This window comes from Tremella mesenterica (assembly GCF_000271645.1).
Source record: "Tremella mesenterica DSM 1558 unplaced genomic scaffold TREMEscaffold_2, whole genome shotgun sequence".
NCBI lineage: Eukaryota > Fungi > Basidiomycota > Tremellomycetes > Tremellales > Tremellaceae > Tremella > Tremella mesenterica.
The window spans coordinates 2486300-2499926 of NW_006711226.1; the positions used below are offsets into that span (position 1 = coordinate 2486300).

Here is a 13627-nt window from a genome sequence, read left to right on the forward strand (position 1 = left end):
GTACTGTATTCGTGTACTACAAGAGAGACAATTTCATGCTGAGTGTGTACTGAGCGCGGTCAAAGTGACATTTGAAAGATCCAGAAGCAGAAAACGCAAGAAACAATACATGTGAAAATACGAAAAGATGTAAAAAAAATCAATCATCCCTATCTATCACTTCGTCGAATCCCCGCAGCGTACAACATGATAGAGACAAGATACAACGTTTGATGATAAGGATGAAGTATGGTTTTGATATGTTTGAAAACTGAAGAAAATATGAATGATGAAAATTGTGTTGAACTGGATGAACAAATGAACAAATGTAAATCAATGGATCTGAAGGGAAATCTAGAAATAAATTGTGTTGGTGTTTGCCATTGGCAGAATTGACTTCCGTTCTGATTTTCGACTTTGGCGCAAGATTCATGGGCAAAGCCAGTGTGTGAATGTCTTGAGTCATGTGAGAGTGAGATGAATGAAAGATGAGGTGAAGGAGGTGTCGAACGATTCGTTCCAGGACGTAGGTGAAGCAAACGAACGACGACTTGGAAATGGGATATGAGATGGAAATGTCGTGAGAGTTGATGTTGGGTATATCACTACTGCTGATCACTGAAAATAGGGATGGTAATCCAGGATGTCGCGGTTGTTTTTGTGTTTTTTTTTAACGTTTTTGGTTTTCTTCATAACAGATCGTGAGGCCCAGGATGCAAGTCGATTGATACACATATAGAGGATGATATAAACATGTTGTTGATGAGAGGACAGAGTGAAAAGTTAAAACCGTTGGATATGACAGACGATCACTGATCACTGAGGTCGAGGTTGAAAGCCGACGGGTCTATTTGCCGCCTCTTCCTGAAGTCTAGGAGCGATTGGTGGGTAAGCCCTCGGCATGGGTCTGCTAGAACCAGTTCTGATGATTAGCCAAAATTCAGACATCGTGTGATTCGGACTCACGCCCAGGCATGTAGATCAACACCTTCTTTGGTCGACCTGATTGTAGCCGCCGATTCTAAACATGCGTCTCGTAATACCTTCGGGACGGTGGAGTACGATTGAGAATAAACATTGCCACATTTGTGCATGGCCCCTCCGACCATCATGACGCTACGTCGAAGAATCTCATCTGAGAGTCAGTCACGATACAACATGATACATTTCTTAACTCACTGTGTTTAGCAGCGCCGGGTGATTTGGTGATGGTCACAATTCCCAGATCGGCTCCATTGCTCTTGGTGCAAATTTTACGAATGTAGGTGCTCAGGTGATTTCTGTTCGGGAAGACTCGAACGACCACACTGGCTCCGTGAATAGTACGCGCGATGGGAGGATCAGCTTCTACGAGAGCTCGGCTGATGGGTTCTCGAGTGGCGTTGACATCCAGCATTCTCTCCACGGTGAAGCTGTACGATATCAGCCGCTTCCACAGGTATGTTGATGAGATCCAACTCACTGTCCATATTCATCCGCGGCACAACGTTGAAGGGAATCGATGATCTCAGTGAGACATTCTCCCTTGACGTCAGCTAAGCACACATGATGTTCAGAGCTCCATCTCACTCACCATGAGAGTCTTGATGGCAGGGTTATCAATCTGACCAGGGTTATTGTCGTCGGCGAGGGTTTCAACCAATTGTTGGACGGCGATAGTTCCCTCTTCCCTCGCGCAACACAGATCGGCCCACTTTCCTCGTAGTTCTTTGGCAAAGCTACCGATCAGTCTGACCCCAGCAATATATGACCCAACTTACTGTTCGAACGTTTCCTGCTCACCTGCCATACGGCAACGGACGAGATACTGAATGTCAGCGGAGTATTTTATGGATGATCATGAGCTACTCACATCTCTCCAAACGCATACTCCACCAGCGAGCAGAGTTTCATAGGCGCCCAGAGTCTGCATCCTTGCGAGCATCAAAGTCTGGTTGTCAGCCGATGAGGCTCGGAAACAGCTGAGGGACTGACCTGGAGTCGCTCCTGTTGCGCAGCGTGCATGATCACTTTTCTAGCTCGGTGCTTGTCCTGCAGAAGTTCAATGAGGTGCTGACTGAGATATCAGCCGAGATGTTTATAGAACGAAGAGGTGACTCACTTGATCTTTTCAATGAATCTCTCTCGATCAAGTGGATCTGCCCTGTCGAGGAAAGTTTGACAAAGTCGGTTACCTTCGGGGCTGAGGCAAAGTTCCCTGGCGTGATTGAGGATGAGGTCGACGGAAAGCTGACGAGTCATGTCCACATCAATACAAGCCTATAATCTCAGTCCTAAACAAGGTCCGCAGTGGTAAAAACTCACTCCAAGAGCTGAAACAAGGTTTTTGACAAGCCTGTATTGTCAGTGTCTGTCAAAATCGTGTTCGGAGGGAAGACTGACTGGCTCGTGGAGCTAAACCCGTAAGGTGGATTAGACAACAAAAGTAGTGCACCAGGAATGGCGAGATTTGGCAGGGGATCCATTTCGAGACGTCCATTTTCCATCAAGTCTCTCACTTCTTCAGGGCTCCAGTCTCGAGTGCGCTGGATGGGTCAGCTTCTCGTCCTTGTGACAACGGAAAGAAAGACCAAAAAGGTCGATTAACGGCCTTGGAAATTGTAGACGGCACAGACGTCACATCCCTATTGGCTTGGACAAATGATGGCTCAGACGGATGAAGAGTGGGTGGGGGTAAGGAATGTCCACTCACCGGGGGTCCAAAATGTTGAGAGCCCATGCTCGACTGTGATCGCATAGGTCCGAAGTAACTCTGGTAATGGTTCATTTGTTGCCACAATTCTACGTGACGTTGATGCAGTTCGGTGTAAGTCTTGTTAAGCTGACCACGTAACTCTTCGAGGTGATCTATCCTACGCTCCAATTGAGCTCGACGTTTAGAAAAACATGTCCAAAGTTCCATCGTGAGGGTTTCCATGGCATCTCGACAACTGAGATGATCGAGAGGGATTTCCGACATTGCTGATCGGACTATGTCACTGTGTGCGGGATCCATCTCGTTAACAATCTGACATGTCAGCGGTGATTCAAAGGTCTACACCTTACATACTCAATACTCATTTCCACAAGAGAAAAAGTACAATGGGGTCGTAAGGGAGATTAGAGCTATGATATCTGTCATGTGAAGTATGAGTGAGTCACATGGGATGAAGAAACTCACCCTTGTAAACTGAGGACGAGGAGCGTAAACAACTCCGATACCAAGACCCGTAGCTACATCTGTGGATGGGAGCATACGCCAGATATTATTTCCACCATCTCCAAATACAATGGGTGCAGGTGCGCTAGGTAGTAATCGGGGTTGTTCAGTGGAAGAAGCGCTCTCCGAGGTGGTAGGGAGCGGTGAAGCGCTCTGCAGGGATTGAGGTGTGGGTAGATTGTTTTCTGTCGCCTGGTCCTGATGATCAGCCTCGGTCAAATTGACAGGAGATATTGAGCACGTGAAGAGAAGAGATCTCATGTGTAGAGAGCAAGATATCACTGCCAGGTCATAAGACTCGGAGTACGGTGAAGAGACGAATGAGGAGACTGAGAAGGTATGTAATGGTCAAAGATTGCCGGAAGTCATGGGTAGGATAAAGCAATGAAGTAACTCACACTGTGTTTAGTCTCTGGTGTCTGCTCACTGGCGGTACTAGACCTCGGAGTGTTGCGGGAAGGTGTGGACCTCAACCTTTGAACAATATGTTCGTATTCCGGATCACCCCCTGCAAACAGTTGAGCCATAGCTGAACAAGTTGGAGTAGGTCGAGCTACCACAGCATCCCAAGGGCTTCTAGAAGGAGGACCGATGACTCCGTAAGGATGATTAGAACGAGGTGTCATATTGTGTATGATAGTATGATATGACTTAAGAATAGATAGAGAAACAAGTCCCAGATGAAGAGGTGACTTTAAGATGAAAGAAAGAGAAGAAGAGATGTGGGATGAAGAAGATGAGAGATGAGAAAGGGTAGATATATATGTATGAAATCTTGAATAGAGTGGCGTGGAGAGAAATGGTGACTAAGTTAAAAAAATGTTAGAAAACGTTACTTTCTCCTTGATCTCCGTTAAGCCGTCATCCGTATGACCGTCATCTAATGTCCACTTCGGTCATCTCAGTATAGGGTCATGAGGTTCAGCCATCTTGTGTACTATCTATGATCTGACTCTACGTTGAAGAATTCCGGCATGACGGGAACGTAAGCACATTGAGAAATATCCAGATGTATTGAGTATACGTGAGTGAGTGAGAAGCGAGGACCATGAGACCAAGGACCAATGAGGAATCAAGGAAGGAATTGAAATAATGCTAGTAGTGGTATGATATGATGAATATTCGTGAAAACGATTCGTCATTCCTGATGAAAGTCTAGATCCTAGAATCTAGATCGAATGGAATGTCAATACAGAAATGAGGAAACTGAAAAACAACGTACAAGAAAATACGAAATTGTCATTTCTCACTATGTCGGGTTTTTTCCTTGTTTGGAAGATTTGATAAGTACTGTATGATCGAAGAGAAACGAGAAGAGCGGGAACGAAGTAAAACGTGTGGGGAATATTTCGCAGGCGCTAGTGAAATCTCTACCGTGGACTAGTCGGAATTGGGAAGAAAATAAGATGTCATGTTGCAAAAGAGTGTGAGAAGAAAGTGAGAAGAAAAGGTCTAGTTGTTTGAGCACAGACAAATGTTTCGATCGGTTAAATTGATTTTCCCCCCGATCCACAGTGGAAAAAGCAGTCGCGTTAACAAAAAAGATGACGTGTGTTTTGAAACCGAAAAGGTTATCACTCCTTCTCACTCTCTGTCAACTCTGTTCAGACCTTTTGAAATAGAGTGCCACTCCTCTCTCCGTTCGGAATTTACAATCAAGTCTGGGTACAGGTCTGGTGGATGACAAGTTGAGCTCAACATGTCAACACCTAGTATGGAAGAGTACCGAAGTGAGTCAATCTTTTTTCCCGTCATCTAAGCCTCATATTCCAATCAGGTCGACAAGATTAACGAATGTGTGTATTGTAGTACGAGTATTCTCCTTAGAGTGGAGAAGTCCAGTATCGATATTTCTAAAGAAGAGGTCTATTACACTTATGTGTCATAGAAATCAAGAAATATGGAGGAGATTTATTATACATCATGGTACATGGCTGGAATGCCTTTCCGTCGTTGCTTTCCCTGGGCTTCAAAGTTGAAAGTGAAATACAACTGATCCTACAGAGGTCATACAAGAACGTGAACTTCATATAAGAGAATCATGGGTGAAAGCGATGGAAGCACGTTTGGTCAGAACGGAACTTCAGAAATGTTACCGTGGAGAAGGTGTCAATCATCTTAAAAACTGTAAAGAGTTAGCGGAGAAGTATGCGGCTATGATAAGGGATAACAAGGTGGGTGCATTCGTTCATCATATTTCTTTGTTTCCTCCTTTTCTTTATTTAAAACTTCATGATTATGTGCTGTCGCTACCTAATCTTGAGTCCACTTGGGGCACTCTTCTTACTCCTTCCATCTCCTATGTCCCCACTCTCATGTCTCGTGATGATTTGTAACCCGAGTGTCCTCCTGTGTTCGTCTCACTTTGTTTGGTCGGAGCAAACGGAAGCCAGCAAAGCGTATCTTTGTTGAAAAAATGTGACTGACCATCAGGTGACAGGATACAAAGTTCTCGACCTCGACTAAACCCACATGCAACATATATATCTCATCCTTTCATGGCGTTTACAAAACCTACATCATCCTTACGAAAGATCTATACAACTCAATGACCTACTCCAATGGGTTTACTTTACTGAACCCTCACTACCCCACTCACATAACTAACACTGGAATCTCGCGAAGTATGACATTTCTCATTCTGTTCATACCTCACAAACGTCGTTTTGACATTTTTACCACTAGAACTTCCGTACACTTTTTTGACCAAATGGAGAAAAAGGGATAAACCGTATCTACCACAGATCGTGTTCTGGATGTAAGTATCCATGTCTTTTGATGTTATTTTCACACGGTAAACTCACACCCGTCCGATTTAAATAAGCATTCCAATCGTCAACAGCAGTTGGACTGGTAGGATCGCGTAGAATGGCAATACCTTCATGGTCCATATATTGGATACTTTGCCAGATTTGACCTCCTCCGCCTGGTGTACTGCGCATGGTTAAGGGAATTGCGGGCTTTTCGCCGGGAGAAGAGATAGGAGGGACGGGATCCTCAGGGAAGGGAGCTTGGGGGTAGTAGTTTGTGTAAGAGAATCGAGATCCCCTAAAATGTCAGAGTTTGTTCTCTATGCTTTTGGCCATTAAGACGAATTCTCTGAATGAGAACATCAGAAGGGAGGTTGACGAGAAGAAATTAGTAGGGAATTGTGCAACAAAAGGGAAGAGGAGAAACTCACCAATGACAAAAGTCCGTGCTGAATACGAAAAATGACTCTGGGTCGTTCCAATATGGAGCTAAGATGGAAGCGTAAGATTCATATTGCGCAGCAGTGGGATGCGAGACGATCAGAGGGACTAATCGAAGGTCGTCTCGGCTATATCATCAGTTTCATATTTTCTCACTTTCACGTAGATAGCTATTATCACAAGAAAGGTCTTGTTCAACAGTTGGAGCAGTGAAAGGCTCGGTAGATGGTAAATTTTCAAATATTGTTCAACAGTGATGGGTAGTAGAACTTACCCTTGAAATATTAATCTCAAATATGGCATTTGCATTTCTAAAGAATGTTCTTCTTCATCTCCAGCCGATCTCATCTGAGTAAACTCTCCAGTCTCACGAAGAGCCTGAATGGCTGTTAATCAGCTTCTCAAAGGATACTCCGACCGTCTCGTCTTCAAGTTGAAGAAAATCTTTAATAAGGAATGTAAAAAACTCACTATCCGTACAAAGCAATATCTCTCCAAATGGCGTGGCATAAGATTTGAATGGTGATAATGCTATACCATGAAAACTTTGATGATGTGATGGACCTATGACGAATACCTTTTTACTGATGATAAGTTTACCTTTACCCCTTGTTTTCTTCATGTGAAAAAACAGAATGGACATATCAACCATTCCAGCAAAACACGCCTTTCTTACTTTTTTGTCCAAGTTTTACCCCTCTCTCTTCGACTATTCTGAGCTGAAGGAGACACAAGTCACGTCTACCTTTTTGACTGTGTTTCTCTCGTGAATATGAAACAGACGGATGGAAAGTCTACAAACATACGCCCTAAGTGTATTACGTCAAGAGATAGAGAAGGAGTAAGGGTGATCTTACTATCTATCAGTAGGTATAGAAGCATAAGCCCAAGCTGCAGCTTGACCAGAATACGTATATCCCGCATGTCTATCATCAGATAAGACCACAACACTTTGATAAAAACTCACGGACTGATAATAGCTTTCGCATCTTGACACGGAGGACTATAATCTAAAGTAGGGAGAGGTACGACTTGAGATAAATTTGATTCTAATTCTTCTTTCAGTTGAATAGCTATTCATCAGCATGATGGTTACATTTTGTCATCCAGATATCATTCCCTTGTATGGGTTTTTCACTAGTCTCCGTTGCTTGACACTTTGTCTCTCAATGTGTCGGGAGTATAGGAGTATATCTGAGGCGATACGTTTACACTCCATCTTTCAGTCACCTTTCCGAGTCGGTATATCCCTCTACTTCCCACTTGTATCCATCACATGATGATAATGAGGGTACTGATGATTTCGTTCTTCCACATACGTTCAAAAATCGGGAATCAAGACATATTCCCCGGATCAGAAGTGAACGATGAGATGGGAGTTGATTTGTCGGTGGTCTCGAGGATGAAGATGGGTTTGATGAGACATGAGAAGGACGGTCAGGACGAAGAAGAGGAAGGAAGGAAGGGACTGACGATTGGCATCGTACCATGACCCAGCATGGGAAGCTCGTCTGACTCTATATGTCAGCTTGGATTACCGTTGGCAGTAACAACTGACCCTTTGGAAGAAGACATTGTCTTGAGACTAGATGTGAGGCGAAGAACGAAGGTAGGTGATGGGAGAAGAGTGATGGAAACAGCTGGACGATAGATGGGGCATGGGGCACCTTGAACCGGGGCTCCGAATATCCTGTCCTTGGTATTACTTATGGTCAGTCACAACAGTCATACAGTAAGCATGCTTGAAGGTGGTCGTGACAATGTTCAATGCATCATAATTGTATACAGGTAAGTTCTATGCACAACAGACTCCTCCGTCCTATCTCTTCCGACACTAGACATATAAAGAGAAAACTCAAGAAACGACGGCCATACTCTCTCCCGTACTTGCCTCCTGTACCAACCTCGCCACATTCCCAATCAGCACTACCATTTCAGCTTGCGACCTTTGTGGTATGTAGACAGAACTCACCTTCGACATCTTCTTTGGTCTTAGCCTCCGCATACACTCTAACACAATCCTCCGTCCCACTAGGTCTAACGAAAGCCCTTCCCATCTCATATTTTCCAACTTCTACATCGACCAATTCTTGTAAACCAACAGGATGATTCAATCTTCTTTCCGCATCATAAGTCACGAAATGGTTTCGGTCAGGTACAATCACTTTTTCCAGTTTATTTGGTAAATCTTGATAACCTGCGTTCCACTCTGAAGATCCCCATCCCTTATGCGCGAGAACGGCTTCGACGAGTAACATGTCGGACATGGCATCACCGACAGCTTGGTTGATCAATTCGTAAAAGTTTAAGAGATGACGGATAGCGTTACCTGCTTCGGGTGTGACGGGGGATGCTTTTCGGAGTGTTTCGATAGCATGTGGGGAGAAAAGAACGGTACCATGTCCGTTGGCTTCGAAGTATATCCCAATGTCAAATTTCTTCGCTGCGTGATGCAGGTGCTTGACGCCTGTTTGTACACATTCGACGGGTATATCTCGCTATGTGTCAGGATCGCCAAACCACAATTGGCAAAACTCACACTCTCGAGATACTTTGTAGAACTACCATTGGCGTAAGCCGTTTGAACCACTCCCATACTGAGCTTTTCCTCTCCTGTTAATTTGGTTCGTAACAACAATTCCTTGAAGTATACGGCCACCATGGTAGCGATCTTATCTCCATCGAGTAGCTTGAAGGTTCTGGTCGCATCCTCCACATAGTAAAAAACAATTCGATCCGCATCGCCGTCAAAACTGCATCCTGTGGTACCCGGCTTGTCTAACGTTCCTAGTTGAGCGAGATTTGGTGGCATCGCTTGTTTCGTCTTCACATAATCGGCTCCGCACTCATCGTTCAAGGCCCCTTTGGTCCCTGTGGCAGTATTCATCGGTCTTAGTAAAAGGACGTCCTCGATGAGAGGTATCATTGTGTCCACCGCAGAGGAGCCAACTCCATTCGCACAATCCACAAAGAGTGGTACCAAAGGACCTCTTATTCCCTTGTTAATCAGCACCAAGATGATTTACCACGATAGAACTCACGACAAGCTCCTTGAAAGCTTTAGACATCTTCTGCATATACCCCTCAATGGTCGGTGCGCCATATGTTCCTGACTGATCATTGGTAGCTTTGACCACATAGTGTAATATCGGGGTCGTGGTCACTCCTACATCCTTGATCTTCACATTATCACCAAATGCATGGAGACCAGCCTCCAATGCTTTGACTAAATCAGGTCCGCTGGGTCGTGTATCTCGTGCGAAGATTATAGATGCAGGCTGGGACAGATCCACGTGAAGATGCGTGGCGAGAGTGGTGAAAGTGGAAATGAGGGAGTCGGTAGAAGGGCAATTCGATAGGGCGGTGGCATGTTGTTCCCATGTGGGATCTAACATTTCACCAGAAGGATCGACAATCTTGACCCCATTATCCTGGAAGCATCAGCCATGTCCAGAAGGATTGAGGACTTACAGGCTCAGGGTTATGAGAAGCGGTGATCATGACACCTATTGAAGCACCTTCGAGACGTTTGGAACGTAAAACGGCGAGAAGAGCTGTTCGAAATACGGCAGCTGGAAGTTTTGCCCCCCTATCACTTGTCAGTATCCGTATAACGAAGAGGTCTGCGGTCGGAGGGAGAAACGACTTACAATGTCCTAAAACCAGCTGTTCCATAGCTGTAAGTGACGCCCTCCTCCTTGGGATAGAGATTAGAGGCTTCTGTGAGAGAATTTAGGAGTACAGCGTGAGCATGAGCGGCTGACGTGGATGATATTGCCATGTTGCGCACTTGAGATGAGATGCGGTGAGTAGTAGTAGTGGTCGAATCCTGAATGGAATGTCCTAAGTGGATGGTGATACAGTAGGTGATCACGTAATTGATCCCCCCAATTTAATCACCTTTCCCAATTTCTTCCCTCCCTCTCTCAAATCTCGTATTTCTTACCCAAACTCTGTCCACGTTCTCGAAAACACATCATCCCTTCATCTCAGCAAGTGAGCTAGGAGTTATCGCCAAGGTGGAATTGGGAAATATCTCACAATGTCGCGCTCTCCAAGTCGGTCCATATCGAGAGCTTCGTCAAGATCATTGGTCAGAAGTCCCTCTCCAGATGACGCCCCTGTCGCCAAACGTAAACGGTCAGTACCGCGACACCCTGTTGATTTTGCTGACTTTTCAGTTCTACATCACCTCGGCCTCGGGAGAGATCGTCTTCACCACCGGCCCGCCGTCGTCGCTCCCGTTCCCGTACCAAAACACCTCCACGTCCAAGCAATGTTTCCACTATTGCCCCTCCTCGTGTGGACGACGTTGATCCTTTTCGAAAGCGTGCACGCGAAGTTGCCATGTTGGAAAAGCAGATTGAGTCCGAGATGCAAGCCAACAGCAACGGATCAACCAACGGCGCTCTGGTTCAGACCAATGGGAAATCGAGCGAGGTGGCAAAAGCAGAATTTGCAAAGTTGTTGGGATCACGAAGTGGAGGTGCATACATACCCCCAGCCCGACTACGAGCTATGCAAGCCGATGCTGCGAAAGATAAGACGAGCTCTGAATACCAGAGGATGAGTTGGGATGCGCTGAGGAAAAGTATCAATGGGTTGATCAACAAGGTTCGTATTTGCAGTCACAACGTGAAACCATCAAAGCTAATCACGCAGGTCAACGTATCAAATATCAAGCATGTGGTTCCGGAATTGTTCGGGGAGAATTTGATTCGAGGGAAAGGTCTGTTCGCTCGATCAGTCATGAGAGCTCAAGCGGCATCGTTGCCTTTCACTCCGGTGTTTGCCGCTTTGGTGGCTATCGTCAATACAAAGCTCCCTCAAGTCGGCGAGCTGGTGTTGATTCGCCTCATCAGTCAATTCCGTCGTGCTTACAAGAGAAATGACAAAGTGAGCATCATCATATAAGATCAAACTCTCAGTGTACTCATTTATAGACTATCTGCCATGCCACGTCCACGTTTATCGCCCATCTCTGCAATCAGTACGTCGCGCATGAAATTGTCGCACTGCAGATCCTTCTCCTCTGTCTCGAACGTCCCACCGATGATTCAATTGAAGTAGCTGTGGGCTTCATGCGAGAAGTCGGTCTTTTCCTCGCGGAAAACAGTCCAAAGGCCAACAACACCGTCTTTGAACGATTCCGGGCGGTATTACACGAAGGGGCGATTAGCAAACGATGTCAGTATATGATTGAAGTTTTGTTTCAAGTACGCAAAGATAAGTACAAGGACAACCCTCAGATCCCAGAAGGATTGGACTTGGTCGAGGAGGAAGAACAAATTACCCATCGAATCACTTTGGATGATGAATTGCAAGTTCAAGAGAGCTTGAATCTGTTCAAGGTTGATCCTCACTTCCTGGATAACGAGGAGAAGTACGAGCAGATCAAGAAGGAGATCCTTGGTGATTCGGATGACGAGGAAGGTGAATCAGGGAGTGATGAGACGGAGTCAGACGAGGAAGATGAGGCAATCGCCCCTGAAAAGGCCGGTATAACCGATATGACAGAGACGAATCTCATCAACCTACGTAAAACTATATATCTAACTATAATGAACTCTGTGAGTCGCCACTTCTCCTGCCCAAGACAGACACTGACTCATAGCTCAACTTCGAAGAAGCAGTACACAAACTCATGAAGGTCAACATTCCGGAAGGTCGCGAGGTGAGTTTCAAGCAATCTTACTCGGTTATATGCTGACAGTGTAGATCGAATTATGTAACATGATCGTTGAATGTTGTTCTCAAGAACGTACCTATTCCAATTTCTATGGTCTCATCGGTGAACGGTTCTGCAAGCTGAACCGAATCTGGACTGAATCCTTCCAAGAGGCTTTCCAAAGGTATTACGACACGATTCATCGATACGAAACCAACAAACTTCGTAATATCGGTCGTTTCTTCGGACATCTTCTCGCTTCAGACGGTGTCTCCTGGGCTGTATTGCATGTTGTTCATATGAACGAAGAAGAAACAACTTCCTCTTCACGTATATTCGTCAAGATCCTCATGCAGGAAATGTTGGAAGAAGTCGGTATCATCAAATTGACGGAAAGATTTTCAATTCCCGATTTACAACCAGCGTTCAGGGGTATGTTCCCAATGGATAATCCAAAGAATACTCGATTTGCTATCAATTATTTCACTTCCATCGGTCTTGGTCGAGTGACAGAGAGTATGAGGACATATTTACAAAACGCCCCGAAAATCCTTGCTGCACAACATGCAGCTATGAAAGCTGCTGAAAGCTCAGATTCCGATTCTTCTTCCGATATCTCCAGCGATTCGTCATCTACGAGTAGCAGCGACAGCGAGTCGGACTCGGATTATTCAAGAAGACGTGGAAGAAGTGATTCGCGATCACCAAGGAGGAATAGGAGTTATACGTATTCAAGGTCTCCACTCAGGAAGCGATACTCGTCATCAACCTCTCCACCACCCAGGCGAAGGGGCCCCAACTCACCTTCACCACCACCCAGACGTAGAGCGTCACCACCAAGGAGATCGCCTTCACCCAGACGAAGGAGATATAGCGAGAGTGTTTCTCCCAGAAGAAATGGAAGAGGATCTCCACCTAGAAGATCACCTCCAAGACGAAGGGATGATGATTCACCTCCAAGAAAAAGAAGGAACAATGATGCACCTCCGAAGAGACGGGATGATGATTCACCTCCAAGGAAAAGAAGGGATGATACCCCACCACGAAGGAAATACAATGAAGATTCTCCTCCTCGGCGTCGAAGAGATGATGATACGCCTCCGAGACGCTCGCCGACCCGAAGGAGAAATGATACATCGCCGAGGAGAGAGGGTAGGAGATGAGGTCAAAGAATGGATTGGAAAGCATTGACAAGGGAATGACAAGTCAACAATGTGGGTAATTGTGAATTGTGAATGTATCTCTCTTCTCTCATCTTGACTTCCGGGGTGATACATATTTACACTCTGTTCAATTCATGCTCCCTGCATAATCTCTACTAAGATTATGAGTACTGGCTGGGTGGGACTGAACGGACTGCTTTGAAACGTCAGTGACAGAGCTTATGGCACACGGACTGATTCTGATCAATGGCAGAGACAAGCTACCATCTCTTACTCTCTGCATCAGGATTCCTGTGTAAACTCTCCTTCACAAATCAAACCCCTCAGAACCTTCCCCACATTGCACTGGTCCATGTCTCCTGACTTGACAAGAAAAACCTCCTCCTGTTATGGGACTGACATTCCAAAGCTCTGTTACTCACTACCC

The 13627-nt window shown here is 45.4% G+C and overlaps 5 protein-coding genes across 5 annotated transcripts; 2 read left to right on the plus strand and 3 right to left on the minus strand.

Moving 5' to 3' along the window:
• Positions 1–795: 795 nt before the first annotated feature.
• TREMEDRAFT_60649 (uncharacterized protein) lies at positions 796–3804 on the minus strand (the record flags this gene model as incomplete). The annotated part of the gene is made up of 14 exons (XM_007002825.1): positions 796–901; positions 946–1114; positions 1159–1391; positions 1442–1503; positions 1553–1697; positions 1740–1786; positions 1832–1909; positions 1954–2035; positions 2081–2238; positions 2284–2314; positions 2362–2504; positions 2672–2986; positions 3140–3376; positions 3577–3804. The coding sequence occupies 14 exons, from the start codon at positions 3802–3804 to the stop codon at positions 796–798; spliced, it is 2034 nt and encodes a 677-aa protein (XP_007002887.1).
• A 1073-nt stretch (positions 3805–4877) lies between these two features.
• TREMEDRAFT_67934 (uncharacterized protein) lies at positions 4878–5644 on the plus strand (the record flags this gene model as incomplete). Its single annotated transcript, XM_007002970.1, has 3 exons — positions 4878–4908; positions 5183–5352; positions 5612–5644. The coding sequence occupies 3 exons, from the start codon at positions 4878–4880 to the stop codon at positions 5642–5644; spliced, it is 234 nt and encodes a 77-aa protein (XP_007003032.1).
• A 17-nt stretch (positions 5645–5661) lies between these two features.
• Positions 5662–7963, minus strand: TREMEDRAFT_56524 (uncharacterized protein; the record flags this gene model as incomplete). Its single annotated transcript, XM_007002568.1, has 9 exons — positions 7928–7963; positions 7843–7886; positions 7337–7442; positions 7227–7295; positions 6841–6953; positions 6644–6755; positions 6360–6497; positions 5983–6226; positions 5662–5930 (listed from the first exon to the last, which is right to left on the minus strand). Coding segments are annotated over exons 1-9 (914 nt in total), but the record flags the coding sequence as incomplete, so codon positions are not given.
• A 340-nt stretch (positions 7964–8303) lies between these two features.
• TREMEDRAFT_28226 (uncharacterized protein) lies at positions 8304–10150 on the minus strand (the record flags this gene model as incomplete). Its single annotated transcript, XM_007002381.1, has 5 exons — positions 8304–8867; positions 8909–9367; positions 9411–9800; positions 9841–9958; positions 10020–10150. The coding sequence occupies 5 exons, from the start codon at positions 10148–10150 to the stop codon at positions 8304–8306; spliced, it is 1662 nt and encodes a 553-aa protein (XP_007002443.1).
• A 267-nt stretch (positions 10151–10417) lies between these two features.
• Positions 10418–13290, plus strand: TREMEDRAFT_38044 (uncharacterized protein). Its single transcript, XM_007002448.1, has 6 exons — positions 10418–10509; positions 10551–10983; positions 11032–11265; positions 11313–11939; positions 11984–12043; positions 12088–13290. Exons 2-6 carry the CDS (start codon positions 10717–10719, stop codon positions 13198–13200), a joined length of 2301 nt encoding a protein of 766 aa, XP_007002510.1. The 5' UTR covers positions 10418–10509; positions 10551–10716; the 3' UTR covers positions 13201–13290.
• The last annotated feature ends 337 nt before the right edge of the window (positions 13291–13627 follow it).